This window comes from Cygnus atratus, chromosome 18 (genome assembly GCF_013377495.2).
Source record: "Cygnus atratus isolate AKBS03 ecotype Queensland, Australia chromosome 18, CAtr_DNAZoo_HiC_assembly, whole genome shotgun sequence".
Lineage (NCBI taxonomy): Eukaryota > Metazoa > Chordata > Aves > Anseriformes > Anatidae > Cygnus > Cygnus atratus.
The window spans coordinates 3,665,140-3,686,983 of record NC_066379.1 but is presented as its reverse complement, the minus strand read 5'-3'; the positions used below and the strand labels follow the sequence as shown (position 1 = coordinate 3,686,983).

At 38.3% G+C, this 21,844-nt stretch overlaps 2 protein-coding genes across 5 annotated transcripts in view; one reads left to right on the top strand and one right to left on the bottom strand.

Annotated features, from left to right (window-relative positions):
• Nucleotides 1-21,606, top strand: part of TBCD (tubulin folding cofactor D) — a 132,836-nt gene extending 111,230 nt beyond the window's left edge. The window contains exons 34-40 of the mRNA XM_035561857.2: nt 885-1,006; nt 2,053-2,130; nt 8,339-8,428; nt 9,453-9,540; nt 11,358-11,467; nt 14,495-14,579; nt 15,787-21,606. Of these exons, the coding sequence (XP_035417750.1) occupies nt 885-1,006; nt 2,053-2,130; nt 8,339-8,428; nt 9,453-9,540; nt 11,358-11,467; nt 14,495-14,579; nt 15,787-15,801 (588 nt within the window). The 3' untranslated portion in view covers nt 15,802-21,606. The remainder of the gene's footprint in view (nt 1-884; nt 1,007-2,052; nt 2,131-8,338; nt 8,429-9,452; nt 9,541-11,357; nt 11,468-14,494; nt 14,580-15,786) is intronic.
• B3GNTL1 (UDP-GlcNAc:betaGal beta-1,3-N-acetylglucosaminyltransferase like 1) overlaps nt 15,700-21,844 on the bottom strand; it is a 124,301-nt gene continuing 118,156 nt past the window's right edge. For all 4 annotated transcript variants that reach the window (XM_035561862.2, XM_035561861.2, XM_035561859.2 and 1 more), the window contains 2 exons: nt 17,596-17,684; nt 15,700-15,924 (listed from right to left, as the gene is read on the bottom strand). In XM_035561862.2, the coding sequence (XP_035417755.1) occupies nt 17,604-17,684 (81 nt within the window). In that variant the 3' untranslated portion in view covers nt 15,700-15,924; nt 17,596-17,603. The remainder of the gene's footprint in view (nt 15,925-17,595; nt 17,685-21,844) is intronic.

Genomic DNA, 21,844 nt, shown 5'->3' with positions numbered 1-21,844 from the left:
GAAGTACCCAAAAAGGTTTCCAGTGATAGGGGGGTACCACCTCTCTTCATCAGTGACTTCTGGGCCGGCAGGCTGAGCTCCCTGGCAGCACGGCCGTGGCCGAGCTGTGGGGCCTACAGGCTGGGCCTGTTCCCCGGCCAGGAGGAAGAGAAGGAGCTGGCTGGGCCCCTGCGTGCACTGTGGTTGCTTGAAAGAAGGCTGGGACCACAACAGCAGAGCAGTCATTGAGTGAAGGCTGTAGCCTGTGATATTTAACAGCTGGTCTGACCTAAATGGACTGCTTCCAGCTGAACCTTAAACATAAGCACTGAAACCTCCTCCTGCTGTTTTTCTAAACTAGCTGATTAGCATAGTGAAGTTAAACCAAGAGTCATTATTTCTGAGGTGTTTTTAATTTTTAACTGGAGTTTACTGCTGGTTTGTGTGGCCTGGTGGAAAACACCATGTGCCCAAGAGCTTACTGCATTACATCAGCTTGTTTAATAAATATTACCTCTTGAACTTCTTGTATGCTCTTTAAGAGCCATAACAATATTATTATTTAAAGTAAAGTAGGATAATCGTAGTGGTTTAGGGATGTTTTATTTTGAAAGACAGAAAATAATGAATCTTTAATGTGGTCTTTTTTGCTACAATGGCAGACCTTAAAAAGGATTTAAAAAACCCACCTTGAGCAAGGATTAATGAAAGAAAAATAGCCATCTTCCTGTCAAATGTTGATACTGAATTTATACACTCAGCCGCTGTTGGAAGAGTCTTCCAGCAGTGCAGGTGTACACCTCAGGTAGTAAGGGATAAGTGTAATTCTGTGTAGTCTATGTTTTTGTGTATTGCAGCGGGGTTTATTGCCTGAGCCTTCATTTTTGAGGTTTCTTCTGTTGTAGCTCAGGTACTCTGCCCAGAGCCTTTTCGAGTACATGAAGAAAATCCAGAATGATTCCAGTGATATGGAGAGTTTTTGTGAAACATTACTCAAGGTCTTTGAGGACAACCTGCGGAATGACCGGTAAAGTTTGTTTGTTTTAATTGATTTATTTTTAATCTTTCTTTGAGGAAGACATTCTTGACACTTGTCTTACCAATCTTTTTTTTTTTTTTTTTTTTTTTGCTTTTCTTGATAAAAATTGTATGCATAGAACATCTTTTTCACTGTGCCTAAAGGAAACATGCCTGAACCATGTAAATTTGTTTGAATATAGTTATTTGGTACAGCATACCTTTGGTAAAGTTTGTAGCAAAGGACTGATGCTAGAATATTTTGTGTTTACTGTAATTCAATATGGGGCACAATGTGATAAGCATCAATTTTTTACATAATGCAGTATTGGGGATGGTATATTGCTACACACTTTTCAGTGTCTGTTTGTGTTTTATTTTTATTAAGTCCTGTCTGTGTTTTACTTAAGTAATGATTTTTCATGAATACTTGAAGTACAATTCTCATGTGAAGGTTATTCCTTAAAGGTGACTTATTCTGCGTAATGAAATTTATTTCTCTAAGCCTTACCTACCAAACACGTATAATAGAAAATATTCCATAGAAGAAAAACCCACAGCTGTTAACAGAACTTTAGATTTTACTTTATTTTGTTTCTTTTCTCAGCTGTTGGAATGGAAAACATGACTATAGATTTTTTTTTTCCACCTGACACATTGTGTGTTGGTTCATTTGCTAGTTACCTGCACTGAGAAGGTCTTGTAACTTCTGTTACATGTTGTAGACTATGTTGTTTAGATACTAGAAAAAAATATGTTCTATTACTTTTAATTTTGTTTTCAGGACCCTGCAAGTTTAAACCAAGCATGTTGTTAATTAGTTTTTTTTTTTTTTTTTTCCTTTTGGCTGCAACAGAATGGCCCCTTCTCAGCCAAGGAGGATGATTTAGCCAACATACAGAAGTTACTGAGCAACCCTCTTCTGTGTAAATTAGAGTTCTAATTTAAATGTATGTAGGTAGATAGGAAGTTTCTTTCTTTGCTTCTAATTAAAAATAGTGTATATGTGTATGCCAGGAAGTTTATTTACATTGTTAAATTGTTTTCTTTCATCAGGGTGTCTGTACCTCTCCTGACAATGCTGGACCAAATGCTGGCAAACGGCTGTTTCGATATATTTACCATGCAAGGGAAGTAAGTTGCTGAAAGTCTTTTTTGTTTATTTTTCACTGCGCAACAGGCCTCTTAAATCTTATGCTGACTGCTGCTGAATGCTGCTGTAGATGTGAGTGCATGGAAATCTAAATGTTTGTGTATATGGATAAAATAATTTTTCCGAAGTATGACAGTTGTGATAAAATTTGAACCAGATAGCCTTGAAAGGGTCTTGTTAAAATCTGTGACTCTCAAATCAGTGTAGTAGTTAGTTATTGGTTCACTGTTTAATGACCAGTAAATTAATCAAATTCAATTTGTCTGTTTCACCTGGCAGACTTGGGCCAGTATCAGATCCATTTAGCTTCGTTCCTTTACCAGCTTCCTAAATATGTGCTTTCTGGAGTAACATTCTTCATTGTACTGTGAGTTTTTAGCAATGGCAATATCGTGTTGTGATGCTGCAAAATAGCATGCCTACAAGCTATTCCTTCCAAAATCCTACTGCTTTTGTTAATGTGAATATCTCCAAAGAAGTTAATTAAGATTCTAATAAGAATAATAAAAAAGGCATGTCCCAGCTTTTCCACACCAAGTCTTCTGGAAATTATTTAGATTAGGAATGGATAAATAAGGTACTCCAACGTGAAATTGTGTTTTTTTTTGCAGATGTTTCAGAAGAGAATGATTTTAATTTCAGTAATATTAAAATGTATTCTACAAGCTCTCATAAGCAGCATCTTGGCACAACTACAGATATTTGCAGTACAATGTGTATCCTACCAGCATGTATACTCGATTTGGAATCTGTTGATTCGAGAATTAGTCACAGCAGATACATTTGAAAAGATTTTATCATTCCAAAGGTTTTACTTGAGTCTACTTTTGTTTTCAAGTGTGTATTTAGATAATTAATCCCCTTTTTAGTAAAGCAGTCCATTTTTCAATAACAATTTAAAATTCATCAAAGAGAGAATGAGCGTTTCTTTTTGGTTTGGTAATGGCAGTGATCCGGAACACGTCAGCTCCAGTCTTCCCCACTGAGGAAGATGATAGGTTGTGGGTGTAAATCGCAGGTAACGTCTGTCTCCCAGATGGGTCACTAAACAGAAAGCGTGTGGTAGCATTACTGCATATCCATTTGCTGTGTAAGCGAGTCTCAAATTCAGTCCTGTGGTGCCATTGTAATGCTTTATTAAAATGGTCTGAAATAAAATCTAGGGGGATTATGGGGGGCAGGGGGTGGTTTTGAAGTTGATCCAAATGAATTTGATTCCAGTTTGATGATGAAACCAAAAAAGAAAAGTAAAAAATTATTTATTACAGCCCAGTGGATCATTCTCATGGAAAGGGAATGAAATACTGTAATGGAGGGTATGAAGTGCAGGAACTAATTATCATACTAAAGCTCTGGAAGGCCGACTCTAGAAAATTTGGAGATAGTAAGACAGTAAGAAAGAGAATTTAGTTCTTGTATCTGGCAGTTTTTGGTAATATCTAGGTTACCTTGTGGTTGAGAGGGTGTAATCGTGCTCTGTGTGTACTCCACTGAGAGCCAAGCGTGCCTGGGTTTTGCTGTGCTCTAAGAGCCTGCATGCAGATCAGCTCTGTGGTACGTTATTTAGCTGGGTGAGCCCAAAATTGTCTTCAATGCAACGTCTGCATTTTCTTACTTAGGCATATGGCATTTGGCTATAGTTAAGGGATGGGTCCTGGCTCTGAGGCCTGCCTGCACTGTTGGCTGACACCTAATTCTCTTTGCATAGAAGAATATGGACAAGCGTTGACTCTTGGGTCTGGTTTCTTGAGTGGGACCGGTTACCCCCTTTTCCTAAGAACCATGTCATAAAAATGTAGAAGTACAATGCAAAATGAGCCTAAAACTGTTCGGTGGCATGAAAGGCCATGTGTATGTGCAGTTTCAAATACTTTCACATAAAGTGTGCCTGTAGGAAGAGGGATTGAGTGCGTGGCTGTTTCTCGAAGAGTCTGTCTGCTGGTGAGCAAATTTCACCCAGCTTCAGTTCTGCAGTATGCTTCTTGCCTGTCATGCAGCAAATGAAAAACTTCTCTGAGAAGCTGGGAATGAAACATTAGCAGTCCTTGGGGTGTTTGGCTCCCATTTTTTTCCTCCCCCTCATGTTTTCCCACACTGCACTGAGTATACGTTTAGCAAGGGAACTTAGGTTGCAGGATGTCCAGCACCAGCACTATGCCTGTACCCAGCTGCTTCATAGTTAGCTGTCACGTCATAAAAAGAAGTATTTGCAAATGCATTTTGAAGTTAAAAATAGATATTGTGCAGTATACTGGGCCTTTTTTTTTTTTAATATAATAAAACATTAGCAATCCAGAACAAGTAATACCCTACATGGCTTAATTGCAACAGGATTAATGGCTGTTGGCTGAATTAGTTTGATGTTAATTAGGAGCTCAGTGCTCCTGTTAGAGCAAAGTGCCACATGGTGTCACTCCCGCCTCACAGAGGTGCAACTTGCGGTGCAGTTTCCTGCCCCTTCAGGCTGTAGCTGATGGAAGTTTCAAATGTACAGCGTTACGTTTCTGACGTAGTTCTGTAGGTGAATTTTGGTGTTTGTGAAGCTCACAGTGTTGCTGCTCTTGCAGCAGTCTGTGTACAGCAGGGCAGGCGGAGCACTCGGTGTTGCTCCTCTGTTTCGAGTTCTTGTGTTTAAAGTGATCTGCAGTTGTCATGCTGGGATCATTGCTCTGTCAGGGCCCTGCTGAACCTGCCAGCAGGGAAGCAAAGTGTGGAGTAAATACCTATCACCCAGGTAATCAAAAGGCTATCAGAAGCAGCCTTTGTTGTGCTTGGCTTAGTTTCAGGCTGTACTAGGAAAAGTTCTGCCTGCCATTTTTCAGGCTGTTACTTCCCACTCATCCTTACCTGGCATAAACCTGCCCGTCCAGCCTCGGAGTTTCCCTCTCCCTGGAACTAGCAGCAGTGTTTTGTGTTGCTGCATGATGAATGGCATTAGGGAGCTGCTCCAGGTTAAAAATGCCCTTCCTCCAGTGAATTTCAGCTTGCAGTAGTTCCTCGATCTGTTCTGCTGTGTGCTCACAAATTGTGCCAAAATTAGGAAAGTGGTGAGGGGGAGGGAAACCATTTCTTTTGGCAGCAGTGCAGGTGTATGTAGCCTTACGACGTTTGTGAAACTGCAGGCATTCACCTGCTACTCCTCCTTGCCCAGCGTGCCCTCCCTTCCCAGACAGAGCAGTAGTTTTCAGTTGAAAAGCAATTTCTTCTGTAACTATGTTTCAGTTGAAATAAAATTTTCTTGTGATACTACATTTCAACATTCCCAGATTTGTTCTCTGTGATTGCACAACCTGAAAACTCATGATTTCATCTCAGTGTGCACTGCAAATTTGGGAAGCCGTGCTCATAGTAGTGTGGGCAGCGTTAGCTGCTTGCAGCGACCGCTGCAGGCACAGGGCAGCATACGTGAACCACAGCTGTCATCAACAGAGCAGCGCGTACTGGGCTTCCGTAAACTCACCAGTGGCCACTCTGAAAATACAGTGGTAACTGTCAGGTACCTGCTGGTGGTAGGACAAGCGATAGGGAGAGTAAATGGGGGCAAACTGAAGCCACTTGCAAAACTGGAACTGAAGTGTTATTTTCTGGTTATGGCTCCAGTAGCTGCAGGAGATGTTCTGCTTGCCTCAGCAGCAAATGATCACCAGAGAAGTTCAGTCTGCCAAGAGCCTGGATATATTGCTGGTTCCTTAGAAAGTACTGTAAGATCAGTGTCATACTCATTACCCTGTAAATGTGAACAGAATAGCCTTTGAATGATAACTCAGGACCTGATGCTCTCCGGAATAAGTACAGGTGGCGTTTCTCACCCGTATGTAATCTGTGCATTCCGCAGCAGAGGTCATGCATTGTGGATGCAGTGTTTTTCTGGTGGTCTTACAAAGCATTGTAAGATGGGATGTCCCCACTGATCTCAGACTAATGATTTATATGTGTTATATGCTTCCGTGGATTTTTTTTTAAGTAGTTACACTCTTATTGCCTAATAAACCATAGCATAAAAGAGCATCGCAGTGGCTGTCCTCTGGTTTCACGGCCACCCAGGTGATGTCAGCTGAACTGTTCAAACTGAGTTCACCTCGAGGAGGAAAAAAACCCGTACATTTTTGCAGTACCACGTGTGCCCAATTTACATAATGTAAAGACTTTAGACTGATCCCTTTTCCCCAGATGCTGACTCTGTTTCTGCTGGCACTGTGCCCACACAGGAGAAGGAATTTTCTCAATTTCCTTTAAAGAGGCCAAGCTATTTGAGTCATTTGAGATCACACGTAGGTTAGGTTTAGTTATTACAAATGTGAAATTGGCAAATGACAGAAAGGAAAGTGCATCTGTTTTAAACACAAAATGCTGCACTTAAGGTTATGTGTACTAAATTTATTCCAGATGTTCTTGTTCCAATTGGTCTCTTTGTTGCTATTCTCCTCAGCGATGTCTGTGTTGTTGAACCAATTTAAAATCTCACCTAATTCACTGTGTCGCTATTGTCCTGTGCTGAAAGGCAGGCATGTATTACAGGTATTGTAATTAGTTGTCTACAAAATGTCTTTGTGTAATCGTGGGGGAGTGGAAGGAAGGGAAATGTCACCAAGGTAAGAAAAAAACAGACCTTCCCTTCAGAAAAGGGACACTCTCCATCATCTACCTGGACAAACCACGTCCTCAGACATACGCAGGCTCATTCATGTATATGTCTTTCTCATAATGTGTCCCATATGCACGTGCTTTCTGCACTTCTCATACTCTAAAATCTGGAAACAGTGCTGACATGGCTGCAGGCAGTGGATGGCAAGGAATTTGCTCTTTCAGCATCTGATGGGAGTATTTTAAATCAGCCCTGCCCTCCTGAGACTCTGCTTCTGAAAGCCACAATCAGCTCTGAAAATTTCTTATGATACCTCATCATCAACTTTGAAAGTGTGGCAACTTTACTTTTTTAGTGTGTTTTTTCAGTGATACTGAGACAGCAGTAGAGACAGCATTCTTTAGCTTAATGGATCAATGACTTGGTTAAAAAACGGAACAACAAACCAGTATTTGCCAGGATATGCCAGTATTTTGGTAAGATTTTTTTTTAGTGTAGTAAAAACAGAACAAAACCCTCTTGTCTGGAAAACTATGTATAATAAGGTGCATTAACTTGACAAAACATTTTGTTGTTCCTGTAACCATCTTAATTTCTTGTCTTAAATGTTCTGTTTTTCAACAGATTACGTGACAGTTTTTTTCAAGAATTTATATCCACGGTTTTGAATCACAGTAGCAGAAAATAAATGTTAGGGTATTTGCTTTCTCTTTTTCATACACAATACAGTGAAATATCCAAAATACGCAGTGTGGAAGTAATTTTGCTCACTAGACAAATATGAAATAGTTTCTTCTGCATCTATGGCACTTCAGCTTTGAGTGGAATGAGCAAAAGATTAAATAATTTGTTCTGAAATAAAAGTAATATTCCCTCTTTACTAGATCCTTGAAATATCATAACCATACTTGTGTTTGTATGAGTGTCTGGGAAAAAGCTGTGAGAATCACATTTCCCAGACTGTAGAAAAAGAAGAATTTGCTCAATATATTTAAAGATGGCTTCATGACTTGTGCACTTAACAGAACTGTAAGCGCTGGGTTTAATTATGTTGTCTGGCATAGCTAAAGAATCCAGGTTGTGAGATGGTAGAGTATGTAAGAACAGTGTTTATCCCCTTTTGTGCAAGGTTTGGTTGAAGGACTTAGGGAACCGCCAAGGCACTACAATGTTCCATAGACTAAATAATTTTTATTTGGTTATAGAATGTTCTAATTCCTGGCATTTCGGATTGCACCATGCTTTGTTGTAAATGCAAGCTGTGGCTAGCTGATTACCATGCAGATACTGACTCACTTTGGATAAAGGTAGTTCACTCCTCAGCACACAGGTAGTAGGAATATAAACAATACTAATTTCTTCGCTTCCATAAAAAAATGAAATAATGCTCACGAGTGTGGTGGGTGGTAGCCAAAGTAGCCTGTGTTTTTACCAAAAGCCCACCTAAAGCAGTGTGCTGCTCTGGAAAAAGTATACCCAAACAGCTCTGGGTAGTGTCTTTCCTCTCTTTTGAATGTTAACTTGGCATCTTTACAATCATCAAATGTGTTTAAAATTCTGCTTAAATCTATTTCTTACCCTTTTTTTTTCCTTCCCATTTCCAGCCATCCATTTCCAGTGAAGCTATTTACCCTTTGTAAAGAAGAGATCAAAAGATCCAAAGACATCCGGAAACTTCGCTCCAGCATAGGAGTGTGAGTTGATGAAATAAACGAAGAAAGTAATCTTTTGTCTGCTTGTAAGGAGTGAAGAAAATTTAACTACAGAACATACTAAGTCTATTTGATGTGAAACGTAAATGAAAAATGCGCGCAGATACATGTAATAGAAGGTTGTGTGAGTTTTATGTGTATCTTTTGGGTAGTTGAGGTGAAAACATGTGAATGATCTGAAAAAAATTAACTAATTTCGAACTGTTGTTGACATTCTTAAAGATGCATTCAGTCATTTGCTTTTTGCTTGCAGAGCTTGACTCACACATAGTGCCAGTAAAAAATATATGTAATTGAGTAAATCTTACCAATTACACTAGAAATAGTTTAAAACACCAGCAAAATTATTATCTATTTTAGGAAAGAAAAAAAAAACTAACTCATTTTGGATAGCAGAGAGACCAAACCAAAAATGTTTCAGTCAGGAAAAACAGTACTGAGTGAGGAGAAAAAAAAAAAAAAGACAAAGTATTGCAAAGCTGAATGAATGTTCATTGGCAGAAAGTTGGCAGAATTATTGAGGTATAACTGTTTCAAGTAATGATTTTATTGATTTTAATTTCTTTTTTTTTGGCACTATTTTAAGAGTGCAGGAACGCCTAAAATGAAAAGTAACCCATGCCTTCTATTTTTATTTCACTCTTACCTGCATCATACAAGATCCTACCTTCAGCTTTTGTTTTCTATGGGAGAGCTTGATCCAAGATGTTTTTTTAGTGCACAGACTTTGGTGCTGCCGTCAATAGCTTTAAAACCATATTTGTATTTGGCATAAATGTGTGGCATCTCGGTAACCCTTAAGAATTTCAGTACACTTACACTCAGTGTTTGCTTTCCCACAACACTTAGAATATCAGCTGAGATTTCTCAGGAGCAGCAAAGCTTCCTCCTCTCCCCCCCATCATTTTTTCTAATACACATCTTCATTCTGATCCACAAAATGTACTTTTGCAGTGATAATGTCAAGAGATACCACTCAAGACCTATATTTTTGTATGCTTTCTAGGTTTTGTGGCCTGATTCAATTTGAAGGAGACATGAGAGAGAAAGTTCTGTTTCAATTGTTTCTCCTCCTTTGCCATCCGTTTCCTGTAGTAAGTATTGAAGATATTGTATATTATCAACTATCCTATTTAAAATAATGTAAAAACTTAAAAAAACAACAACAAAAAAACTTAAGAATGCTGCTTTAATGCACCTGAAAGAGATATTAATGTATATAATAGGTTTTATTTCTCAAGGGTTTGCTCTCTGCAATGCTGCCACCTTAAACAGGCTACTGGATGCTGGCAGAATGTCTAGCTGGCTATTCTGCATGCTGTTTTTTCACCTTCCAGCCCTACTTTTATATTAGAAGCAATTTAGATACCAAACTTGTTTATTTCTTTTATGTAACGCCCAGCACTGTGAAGTTGTGTTCACCATTAGGTCCAGAGAGCTCTGATCAAATAAATTACTGTTGGTTTTGCAACATTTCTGACAGTAGCAAGACAGTAGCAACACAGTAGTGGTTCTGGTTCAAGAACTAGTTTTGCCCTTTTTGTCAGGAAAGTTTATCAGAAATTTACCTTTTTCATGTAAGTAATTGAAACGGCACAAAAATGAGTTACTACTTCTGAGTATGTGTAAGAAAAGATCATATATCGGATAGCAATCTTAGGCCTTGGAAATATTTTATTTTGACTTGGTGAAGTTTTTGAGAGGGGGTCTATGTTCACTGCACAAGATCTGGTAGCCCAGATTGACAGCTGCTATGGCAGCCAACTACGTTAAGCAGCTTTCTGTGGCTTTGGTGTTCAGGGGTTTCATCTGGGAATGTTTGCGGACCTTCCCGTGAGGAAGTGAGGACTAGCACCTCCACCACGGGCAGCCGCTAAGTGGGTAGTGTAGGAGAGAGCAGAGGCTGTCAAAAGGAATTGCAAGGGCACATGAAAATTGTGAAAACTAATGAGGTATTCAAGTAGTTTGACAACAAATCGAATAGCCTGGTGTGTAGCCAATACAAATCAACCCTGTTTATTCTAACATTGATTACTTTAGTGTTAAGGTTAAAATAATACGGTGATCAGCAAAGTGTGATACTTCAGAGTTTTGGTTCAAATACTTCCATGTTGTGTTTACTTGTTACATGAGAATACTTTGCAGGAGGGGCAATGTAAGAACTGAAGAGAAATATTTTCAGTTTTGTGTTTTATCAGCATTTTATAGTGATATAAAATGCTGATAAAACACAAAATTGAAAATATTTATCTCTATTTTCTTTCTTACAAAAATGTATTTTATTTTTACAGATGGGTCAATTTAAATTGGCACTGCTGATCCAGAAATAAGCCTATAATTTCTTTGCCTCCCTTTGGGTGTCATCAGGCTTTCTTGAAAAAACAGAATTTGTTTCTATTGCAGTTTTGCTGTCTTCCATTTAGTATCTTTCTATGCATTGTATTCCAGGAAGCAGGCTAGCTCTGGTTCCTGAAATACAACCGACATCACAACTAAACAGTGCTCTGGGAAAAATACTTAAAAGTTAACTGCTTCTGGACATTGGAGTCTAAAAAACTAATTTTCATTATCAGCTGACTTCCAACAGGTTTTTTAAGAGTTTTGCTGACACTTACAGTCTCAAGAGTGGAGACCTATCCATTTGTAGGCCTACAGCACCAAAAGTTAGAGCAGACTTTGGCTCAGTGAATCATTTTAAGAAAAGGAATGCTCCAGTTAGGCTGTTCTTAACACTTGCATTTATTCCTTTTGAGGGACAAATCTGAAAAGGAAATATTTTTCAAAAGGTTCTTCTCTGACCCTCGTTCCTTCTCCCTCAGCCAGCACAAATATGAATGGAAATGCCCACTGGGCTCTTCTGTTCAGGACTCTGGACACTTACTAAAGCTTTTCCCCTGCCTCTTCCATGTAGATACGGAAAACAACAGCCAGTCAGGTTTATGAAATGTTGATAACCTACAGTGATATAGTGGATCCTGCCATTATGGATGAGGTTATGACCATACTCAGTGATACCAACTGGTAAGTGAATTTGTTCTCAGATCGTAATAAGAGCTGAAATAATTTTTGTCCCACTGAAGTTGAAAAAAGGCATTCATGCCTTCGAAGGCTGGTGGTAAGGAAGCTGCAATGGAACAATACCTTAGTTTTAGCTAGTTATAGCTTTTAGGCCATTGGTGAAAAGAATCACCCTGCTCTCAAGGTCTATTATATTGTCCCACTGGAAGTGCTATGTATAATACCAACACTAAAGTAAAATATCTGTATTTTTCTACCAACATAGAAAGGGTGGAGATCTTGGAAATTCTCCATGGAACACAAAGACTGAGCTGTGCGAACAGGCAGACTTCAATTGCACAGTTTCTTGGCATTTATGAGCACAGGCAGGATTTTGGGAAGGATCTGTGCAAGCTGAAGAAAAACAGATCAAATCTCCCACGAAATGTTAATTGCTCAAAATGCTACAATCCTTGTATTCCTGCAAATTGGAATTGGAAGCAGTTTAGACATTTACTTTTTTATATAATTTAATTTATTTATTTATTTATTTACCTGCTGTTACCTGTAATATTAGCTTCTTACAAGGGCGAGGAGAAAGAATCCCATTCTTCCTGAGCAGAATTCAACAAAGCAGCAAGGTTATCCTTTACTGTCAGGAGGAGCTCATTCTGCCAGCAGCTTTGGAGTGCTGACACTGATTTTTGTTTTGTTTTTTAGCAGACTTCTTGCATCAAAGAAACTAAATGAATAGATCCATAAGGTGACAGGAGGAGGCCTACTTTTGGCTTTTTTGTTTGTCTGCTTGTTTTCTGCAGTCACTGGAAGTGTTTATGTAAGACTGCATGCCCTGGACGTTTGAGGAAAATACGGAGCTTTAAGATAATTAGTTTAGCTTCCATTTTAAATATTTTTTAAACATTTTTCCTTGTTACAGATGACTGGGTCATGGGTCCACTAGCCCAACACCCAGTCTCAAACAGTAGTTGAAGTTAATACATGAGAAAGTGTTTTTAAGAGTAGCCAGATATCAAAAATATATATCCTACTAATCGTTATATTAAATGGCTTTTTCCTTCATTGACATTTCATGGAAATTAACTGAGATGTGTTCAAAGAACAAGTATACTGTAAGGTTGTGGCTTACATATTTTCAGACTGAATGCTTACATCATTTAACTTTTATTTAATTTCCAGTTTATTTCAGTGTTTGAGCTTTAATAACTTTATATTTGGGAAACAAAATTAAGGTTTGTCATTGTAAGGGGTGCCTGCTTCACATTTTTCTGAAATTTTCAGAACAAAATTAGAAAAACAGTTTCAGATTTGAAAGAACTGGTTATCCACAATTCTGCTTACTTGCTTAAGTGTGCATTGATGGTTAGTGTTCTGTCCAGTGTGATTCAGTGCTTGCTTGTGGAATCTGAACTAAGAGCAGGCTTGCTCAGAAGTTAGAAGTGTCTTTGTTACAGAAAAAAAATATTAACAGAAATAATTGAGAAGGATTAGGTTGCTGCTGTCACAAAGGGGTGTTTACAATACCAAAATTAGAAGTGGAACACACCAAATTGCTAGAGTAGGAAGGTTCTACTCATATATGAGTTACTCACGAAAACAAGGCAATTTACTTCCTATAAGCCATTTCAGACAAAAATAAATACTCTCTTTTCACCTTGTCATTTTTAAGGTGTGACTGGCTGCCTGTTTTATTCCCTTGCTTGTTTCATTCTCTTTTAGTTCAGGGCTTGCTCTAAGTTCCCAGTTGCAACATATCCATTGCACTGAGATTAAAGGTGAAGAGCCAGTTTACTTAAATCTTGTTTTATCATACTAGATTTGAACTGTTTACAAAAGAAGGTATTTGAAGTCATTGCTGAGTGTCATAGAGAGCTGCTTATTATTTTCAAGTGCTCTCAGTGCTAAAGCAATCATGGTAATTTCAGAATTAAAATTAGCATTAACATCAGGAAGCTCAATGAGCATTAGATACTTGGGGAAGGCAGTCATTTCTAGAATACGCATATTTGAAACGTTCTTTTTGTTGGAACTACGAAGAGTTTATCATACGATTGTGTAATTCAAAGTTTAAAGAAATTAAATAATAATTTTTGTTTAGCTTAGGAAGGTTTCCAAAATTAAATGTGACAAATGACATGATTTAGTGATGGGACTTGGTAGGTCAGATTGCTGGTTGGACTTGACGATCTTGAAGATCTTTTCCAACCTAGATGATTCTATGACTAAATTGTCCCAGGTGTCTAAATAGAAATATATGTATATTCAAGTTTATTTTTAATTAATTTGTACTTTATGCTTTTTCTCTATAGTTTTGGAATCAGTTTATGTGCTAAGAGTTAATTTTTTAATAGCTCATTTACACTCTAATTAAGAAAAACAAATCTAATGAATTAGTGAGCAATATTAGCAGGATCACAGAATTTCAGTTAGCGATCGATACTTGCAACATGGAAGAGAAGTGTGTTTGGATTTTCATCATTTTGGAGCTTTTTGTAACTGGCTGTTGTTTAGGAAATTGTCTTGTAAACACCACATTATTTCAGTAACTTTTTAAAATACTCACTAGCATTCGGTCTGATCCTTTCTACTTCAAGAGAAAGCTTTCCTAGATAGCAGAATGTTTTCCAAATCCAGTGACATTTAGTTAAATTCTTGATGTGATATTTTCTAAATCAAAAAAGAAGCTATAAATTTAGAGAACAAGTTTGTGAACTTCTTATCGAGAAGCTTCTATGAAAAAATGGTGTTTTTCTTTTTTTTTAATATAAAAGAATAGTCTTACTAGTTTTACTAGTGACTGTCACTTCTTGAAGACCTGTTGTGTATTTATGGTATATCTGGCTTCAAATGCTGTGAAAGGGCTACATTATTCTTAAAATAACAACACAACAAGAACATGTAGTGAAATGTACTTGAAAGAATAGACACCTGCATAGTGATGTAATAGCGAACGGGTAGCTTAAGCAGTTGTATGTATGCAGCCAACTTCATGCTTTTGTTTTTGAATTAACGGGAAGGTATTTCCTCACGCAGGGAAGCTGAACTAACAGTAGTAAGAGAGAAACGTAACCACCTCTGTGATCTCATGAAAGTGCCCAAACCACAGCTAGTATCCAAGGTAAAGTATGGAAATGTGCTCCTGAGCTTTTTTCTTTGTAATGATCAGCTGTGCTACTAATACAGTGTGTATCTTCTGTGCAACAGATGTAGTTCTTCACAGGTTCATGAATATATAAAATGCACACCTAGCAATGTTGTCACAGCTAACTACAGAATATATGGAATTGCTGAAGACTGTTCTCTTAAGCCATTCCAGTTTCGTTTCTTGAAAGCATTCCAGACTTGTAGTGTGACATCTTACTCAGACTAAATTGAAGAATGAAATAATACAGCACAGATGTTTCAAAAACTGTTTGTCTGCCCTTTCTGGAGAACAAAAAAAAGGATAAAAGCTTCCCAGTCAATTTAAACAGCAGAATTATAACATGATATGTGCAAGTCTCACAATTCTAACACTGCGCAAGAGGGAGAATATGTTCTAGAGTTAACATGTTCATAACAAGAAAGATGATAGGTCTGTGTAGATCCTTTTTCATTTCAATGCGGATGGTTTGGAACTGCCCATCTGCTCAGTACTTCAGGAAGTACAGAATGTTCTGCTTTGATAGGAGTCTGGGAGATGTTCCATTCTGGGAGAAGTTCAAAGATGAGGAGGCTCAGTTAGCAAGATAACACTGAAGGAACGTAGTTAGGTCTTGCCATGTTCCTCTCTTAAACACTTAATTATGGATAACTGCAGGAAATATTTCAGTTGTAGGTGATAAAATTCAAGAGGACAAACTCCTTTCTCCTTTATGAGATTACCCCAGCAACGGGAAAAGAGGGAATTTCCTTATAAGAAGAACTGCAGGCAGAATATAAATAGCATTCTTAGAGCAGATTTCAGAGTTTCTTTAGCAGCACATATTCAATCTAGCAAGCAAATGCTCATTTACCTGCAAGAAAGCCTCAGTACTTGAAGAATATGTACAGCCTCACAGTATTGCACATAACCTGTCCTGTGAACTGTTGGAGTTCACTCAGAGTGATATTTGCTGAACTTGAAGGACTTCTCACAGCTCTCCAATGTCCCTACTAGCAGCCAGTTAGTGCCCAACCAAGTGTACATAACACTCTGCTCTTCTTCGAGAGCTCACGTATCCTGAGAACAGAGAAACAGCAACAGAGAAAGCCAAGCATAACATTAAGAAAAGGTGAATTAATTTAATTTCAGCTGAAATCAACAGTTACTCCACATGACCTCTTTTTTTCTTTCTCTCTTGTAGAGTTCAGCACAATAAAGTTGCAGGCACTGACTGCTGCTTTGCAAACTGAAGCTCTTGGTTCAGGTGCCCTTAGGACTGAAAGAGTTTGTGCTGCGGCATCTTGACAAACTGGATTCTCAGCATGAGCTGCGAAGTACACTGTTTAACAAAAATAAGAGGCAGAGATTATGTCTTACAGCATTGTGCAGATATGCCATAGGAAGGCAACAAAGATTCATTATGTTCTCCATTTTTTAAATTCATTATCTGTAGCCACCAGATGGCAGTTTGTCTTCATACTTCTGTCGCAATTGACCTGTTGGGTTTTAGTGTTTTTTTTTTTTTTTTTTTTGCTGTCAATGATTTACACTTCTACAGTTCTGAATGGAGCCACCATTCAACCTGTGCTTGCTGTACACACATCAAGTATTAAACCTGACTTGGCTGCACTCCTCTCTTAACTTTTTTTTTTTTCTTGAGATAAGAATGGCCATGCTTATTGATACGTTACCTTCAGGAAAATTTCATTATAGCTATAGATAAATATGGCATTCTTACACCAAAGTCAAACAAAAAATCCAGGTTTTGCTTCAGCTAACATCAAAGCATCGTCTAATAGCTCTTCCTATAACTAAATAAAGCAAATGTAGTAAAGTAGCTCTAGGGACTGAAACTTCATTTTTTTCCTTGAAGAATACAGAGGTGAATCAGTACTACAGGGAACTGCTAGGAATTCAGAATATTCCTTATTGACTACAAAATGAAATGGCTGTAACATTTATCTTTAAGACTACTGTGATTGTAGGGCAAATGCACAGGTAACATGATATTGTAATTACATCTTGGTTTTTGTGTTTTTAGTTAATCCTGCTATCTCAGCCCTTCAAGTAGAATAGCAATTTATATATATATATATACATCTATGAACGTTTGAAAGTTAAAATTCAGGAGGAAGAGCTAAAACCAAACCACTTTCTCTGTGAAGTACCTGCTACAAACAGCAGCAATTGTTTAACGCGTCTCACTGTCTTGCTCTAAGATTTTTTATTATTGAAGAAGATGATAATGTAATTCGTCATGTATAATTTAACACTTTTTGAGTATACATGCAACCTGCACTGGCAGATGAAATTCAGGGCAGATGGGTGTTGTTCTCTGACTAACTATTAAACAAACGCACACTCAGTGGCTGCATGCACCAAAGGAGCCACTTGCAGGCAGTACTGCAGAAGTACTCACGATCCCCTAGCCTATGGTGTTAGGCAGTGTCATTACTTTCCTTATAGAATGTACTAGAAATGATGATACGTGCGCTACTTTTCACAGTCCTGAACTAGAGGCTGCCATGCTTTAATCTCAGTACTAGTAGCAGGCAGAGCTTTACCTCGCAATGCACCAGCTGTTGCTCTCTGTAGCAGGGAATAAGCCAATAGCAGGGAACAGTTGAGGGCCCCAAACAGTGTTTGACAGAACACTCTACATGTCCGTTGGTTATAGGCTTTGCTTGGTGCATTTTTAAGCCTTCCCTATGGTAACAGTCCTCTTGTAGTCTTATGGCCTGTATTTGATGATTACTTGAATTAGAAATACAATTTAACAATCAGAGTTTGGTAGACAAGTGTTGTGCAATAGTAAAATGAGTAAATACCATTATCAATGGCATAACTAGGAGGTCCCTTAAAAGGGAGTTACTCAGAGCAAGGATTAAATTAATGAGGCACAAATTACCAAAAAAGATCTAAATCTCTGAACACTTTGGTCTTCCTACACACACACACACACACACACACATACAGAATAACACACAGAGCTTCAATGTCACTGCCTTACCTTGGTTTTTAGTTAAAATGATGATAATCCACACCTTCCTTCAAGTTCAGCATATTCAAGTTTGTTTCGAATGCTCCTCCTGTCAAATCCTATGGGGTGGGGGGGGGGTGGAAATCAACCAGACAAATTTATTTCAGGTTGTAACAGCTTTTGGTAATTTGTTTTTTTTTTTCAGCCCACAGACAGAAAGTCCAATTTGCAGAGCTAAACATAAATAAAACAAGGCTTAGAAATGTTTCCATTCAAAAATTAAGTTTACGGTAAGAAATTAGTGTTCATGTTAGTATCTTTGGGTGTGTGTAGGGGGATGTTAGACAACTCATTCCAATGCAGTCGAGAACACAGGGAACTACACTGAGAGAGCACTGGAGATAAACATCTGCAACTCTGGCATATTTTGTTTTCCAATTTGCAGAGAACGGACCAAGGGAATGAGGTTGCCAAAACAGTGATTTTTGTAGATTTTGAACAATGATTAGCCTGGCTGATGAAACAAACCTTTCATCAAGCAACTGAAATACTTTGCGTAGGTAAAGGTATTTCCTTTTAAGCTGCTGTTGCATTAGCTGAACAGGAGCCTGGTAGGTTTGCTCCATGAGTCATTTTTGAAGGCAGTGAAATAGACCCTAACACGAATGTGATGTCATTACAAAACATGTCAACGTCAGCGTTTCTGAGTATTTCTACATTGGCCTCCTCTACTGGCTTCCTCCTTAAGTCTGCTCCAGGAATGTCACAAGAAATGAATTAACTATAGCTGTAGGTAAACAAATTTACTTCAGTGTTCTTTTGGTTGGTTCAGAGCTGCCATATTGAAGTTGTAACAAGGCACACCAGGAAGTTATGAAAACAGAACCCAACCCAAACTGGAATTAAAGGAGCTGGAATGCTGGACTTTGGCATTCTGGAATAACTGGATTCAAAAGAAATTGCTCAGGGATCTTTTATGAACCTGAGATCAGAAACTAAGGGTTCTAATGTACATAGAGGACTTCTTGCATATCCAGCTTCCCAGCTTGGCCCCATCAGCTGAACTGCTTGTAAACATACTCACGTAGTAGCTGCGTGTTTGTTTCTTGGAAGCCTTCCATTCAAGGAACAAGGCTATCTCACCAGTCAGTCCAACTACAAAACAAGCTGACCTGTCCCCTCCAAACTGCTTCATTGTTTCTCCTGCTTGAATTTATACATGAAAGGAAATGCTGCATGAGTATATTTCATATCTCTTGCTCAACCCAGCATGCCATGCCTCAAGAGCAGAGATTACCTCCCCTCTCTGCTATGCCGTTCTCATATATCTGCCACAATCTTCTTTTTGCACTGGTAATGCCAAAATATATGAAGACAACATTATCTGATCCAGAACATCAACAAAAACCACCACAGTCATAAAATTACTTGAGCTCTGATGTTTAGTAACAATTAAAAGAACAGTGATAATAGCTAATGAATTGTCGAAGAGCAGCGAGGGCCCACAGGAGTAGACTTTTTAAGCAAGGGCCTCACCTAGGTAACGTGTTTCTTATCTGATTGATAAGGCCCTGAGTGGGAAAGATGTTGAGTACTTTTTTTCTACTTCTTGAAATTAAGAATACTTGACAGTATTTAAGTTCTCTGAAGCACCCGGTCTGAGTTTTGCAATTCAGTTCAAATCTCAAACTGCCATTGGTCCATGTGCAAAACTCGTGTCAACAGGGAATTCTAGTTAGAAATGCAGGCATTGATCATGACCTTTAGTCTCCACTAATGATTTCATAAACCCAAGATTACCCAAGTTAGCACATAGGGTATGGAACAGTTCTGATTGGCTTGCTGAACAATCAACCTGCTCTAAAGAAGGGTTAAAATTAAAAATGAGCCCAGATGTGATATCAAGCAGGAGAGTTAAAAACAAATCTTCCATTCCCAGAGCGCAAGACTGAGTTGACAGAACAAGGCAGGGTTTTAGAATAACTGGTCTAACAGTGAATTTACTGAAAACTTTCCACAATCCAACTAGTTTAATTACTGAGACAGAATACTAGAAAATCCCTTTCATTTCAAGCACTTGGAATTCATGCCAAAACAGGGTACAATAAGTGATTTCTAAGCATTTTGCTTTTACCTCAAAGCAAGAGAAAATACACAGTGCAAACCCTTAGATGAAGTGGTACTGCAGGCTGCTACACAATTCTGACAAGCCAAAGCCACGATTTTATGCTCCTGAGCAAAAACTTCAAAACACACACACGCAGTGCACAGACTTCCAGCTTACAGCCTTTGTGAAGCCATTTTAAAAGCTTTTTTTTAAAACTGAGCAAAAATCAAACAGAACGACTGCTTTTTCAAAAATGATTTTATGTGGCAACGAAGTAATGCCAGTGCTAGCAAAGGACTGCCAGAAAAAATAAATAAGCAAACACTGCTTCAAGTACATGGCCATCAGAGTCATTTCTTGCAAACAACCCACTTAATTAATAAACATATCTAATCGTCGAAATTACCCTCTTAGCACTGCTTATAAACAGGCAGGTTTTTGTCTGTACCAAAACTAAAAATGTGAGTGGCAAAACAAAAAACAATAAGGCCCCAGAACACTTTCTTCCTCAGAAGGATGTTGACAACTTTATATTGGTAAATAATAATAACTTCAGAAGTCTGCAATGTTTAGGAACTTGTTAATGACTTCTGTTTAAGAAATTGCCTAAGAGGCTGTGCAGCCAGTTCTGCATTACAGAAACGTCCAGCTGTTCCACACAACATCGAACCAGTTCCAAGGAGAGCCTCCAGCTAGGTTGCATGGGTTGCGTTGGCATCTGTCTGCACAAGAAATGTCATTTTCACTGTTTGTTTTTTTTTGGTATGCTTGCTGCATGACCTGAAACAGAGCTGGGTAAACTTACTTACCCTAGATAGTTTGAAAATACAAACTGTAACCTCGCAAACACATGAATTGTTTTTCCCCACGTGGTACACACAAGGATAGCAGCCTTTTTGCAGAGGAATTTTAGGTTTCTGATTGTGGTAATGTCTTTCGCATCATCTTGGGACTTTAACTCATAACAGCAACTTCTTTTTTTTGCACAGTTCCATGTGATAAATCTCAGTGAATTGCACCAGAGAGGCAGAAACAGCTATCACAAAGTATAAAACGTTTTTCATTTTATGCAGTCTTAATATTTATGTACATAGCCCCCATCCTACTTTTTTCTGTGCTCCCAATTAGAAAAAAGCATGCTGGAAGGGGAAGTGTAGGAGTGGTGATTAAAGAAAAGAACTGGAAGTTTTGGTTTTAGCTGTTCCTTCAGAAGTAGGCTGCACAGAAAGCAAGGCAAGTTCAGTCTATAAACACAGCAAGGACTAACCCGCGGCGTTATACTTGGCCTGCACAATGGCAACGCAGATGAATGAAAGTTCAATACTCTGCTCTTCTCAGCCCGTTTAGAAACCATTTCCTTTAGTGGTAAGACCTAGAAGTTTGAAAGCTGCTACAGACAGGATATCTGAATATTTTAAACCACAGACATTTATCAGCATGTTTTGTTTTGGTAGAAGACTACTTTCCATGACAAAACTAGAACTGAAAAGTGTGGCAATTTCAATCCAGGCACAACCTTGCAAGTACTAAGAATAGGGTTTTGGGGATTCTGCCTGCCTCCACAAAGACTCATAATAGTAATAAAATACAGCAAGTATGACAGTGGCTGAAAGAGGTTGCCAGAACTCTTCATCAAGATCAACTGCACAGCCCAATGGTAGCAATAGGGAGGGTTCAGCAAACTTGATTCTGGAGGGGGGGCTCAGAACAGTGCTGCTTGCTTCATTAGACCCTCTAAGTCCTTTTCTCTCTTTACTGGGTTTTACACTTCCTACACTTTGTTGCAGATATCTATTTTTTTTATTTATTTTTATTTTTATTTTTTTATTTTTTTTATTTCTTTCTAACATTGTGGTTTCTCATGTGATAACAGTTAAAGAAATACTTGGTTTCAGCTCTTTGTTTTGTTAATAAAGTCTTTGTCCTTCTAATAACCTGATTCTTTGTCTTTATAACATTCAAAAAATAATATGGTATGATGACGTAGGTGTGTACTCTGAGGTCATACTATTAACAGCTATGTTTAAAATCTGTAGAGAGGTAAGCTCTGTAGTGGACTTCCGCTATGTTATTATGCAAGTTTATTCTCATTACTGTTCTTGTCCACTTGGCCATTCTTACTTTCCCAGTGTACAATGCTGCTGAAAGTCCATGCGCACTGAGCTTTATCTA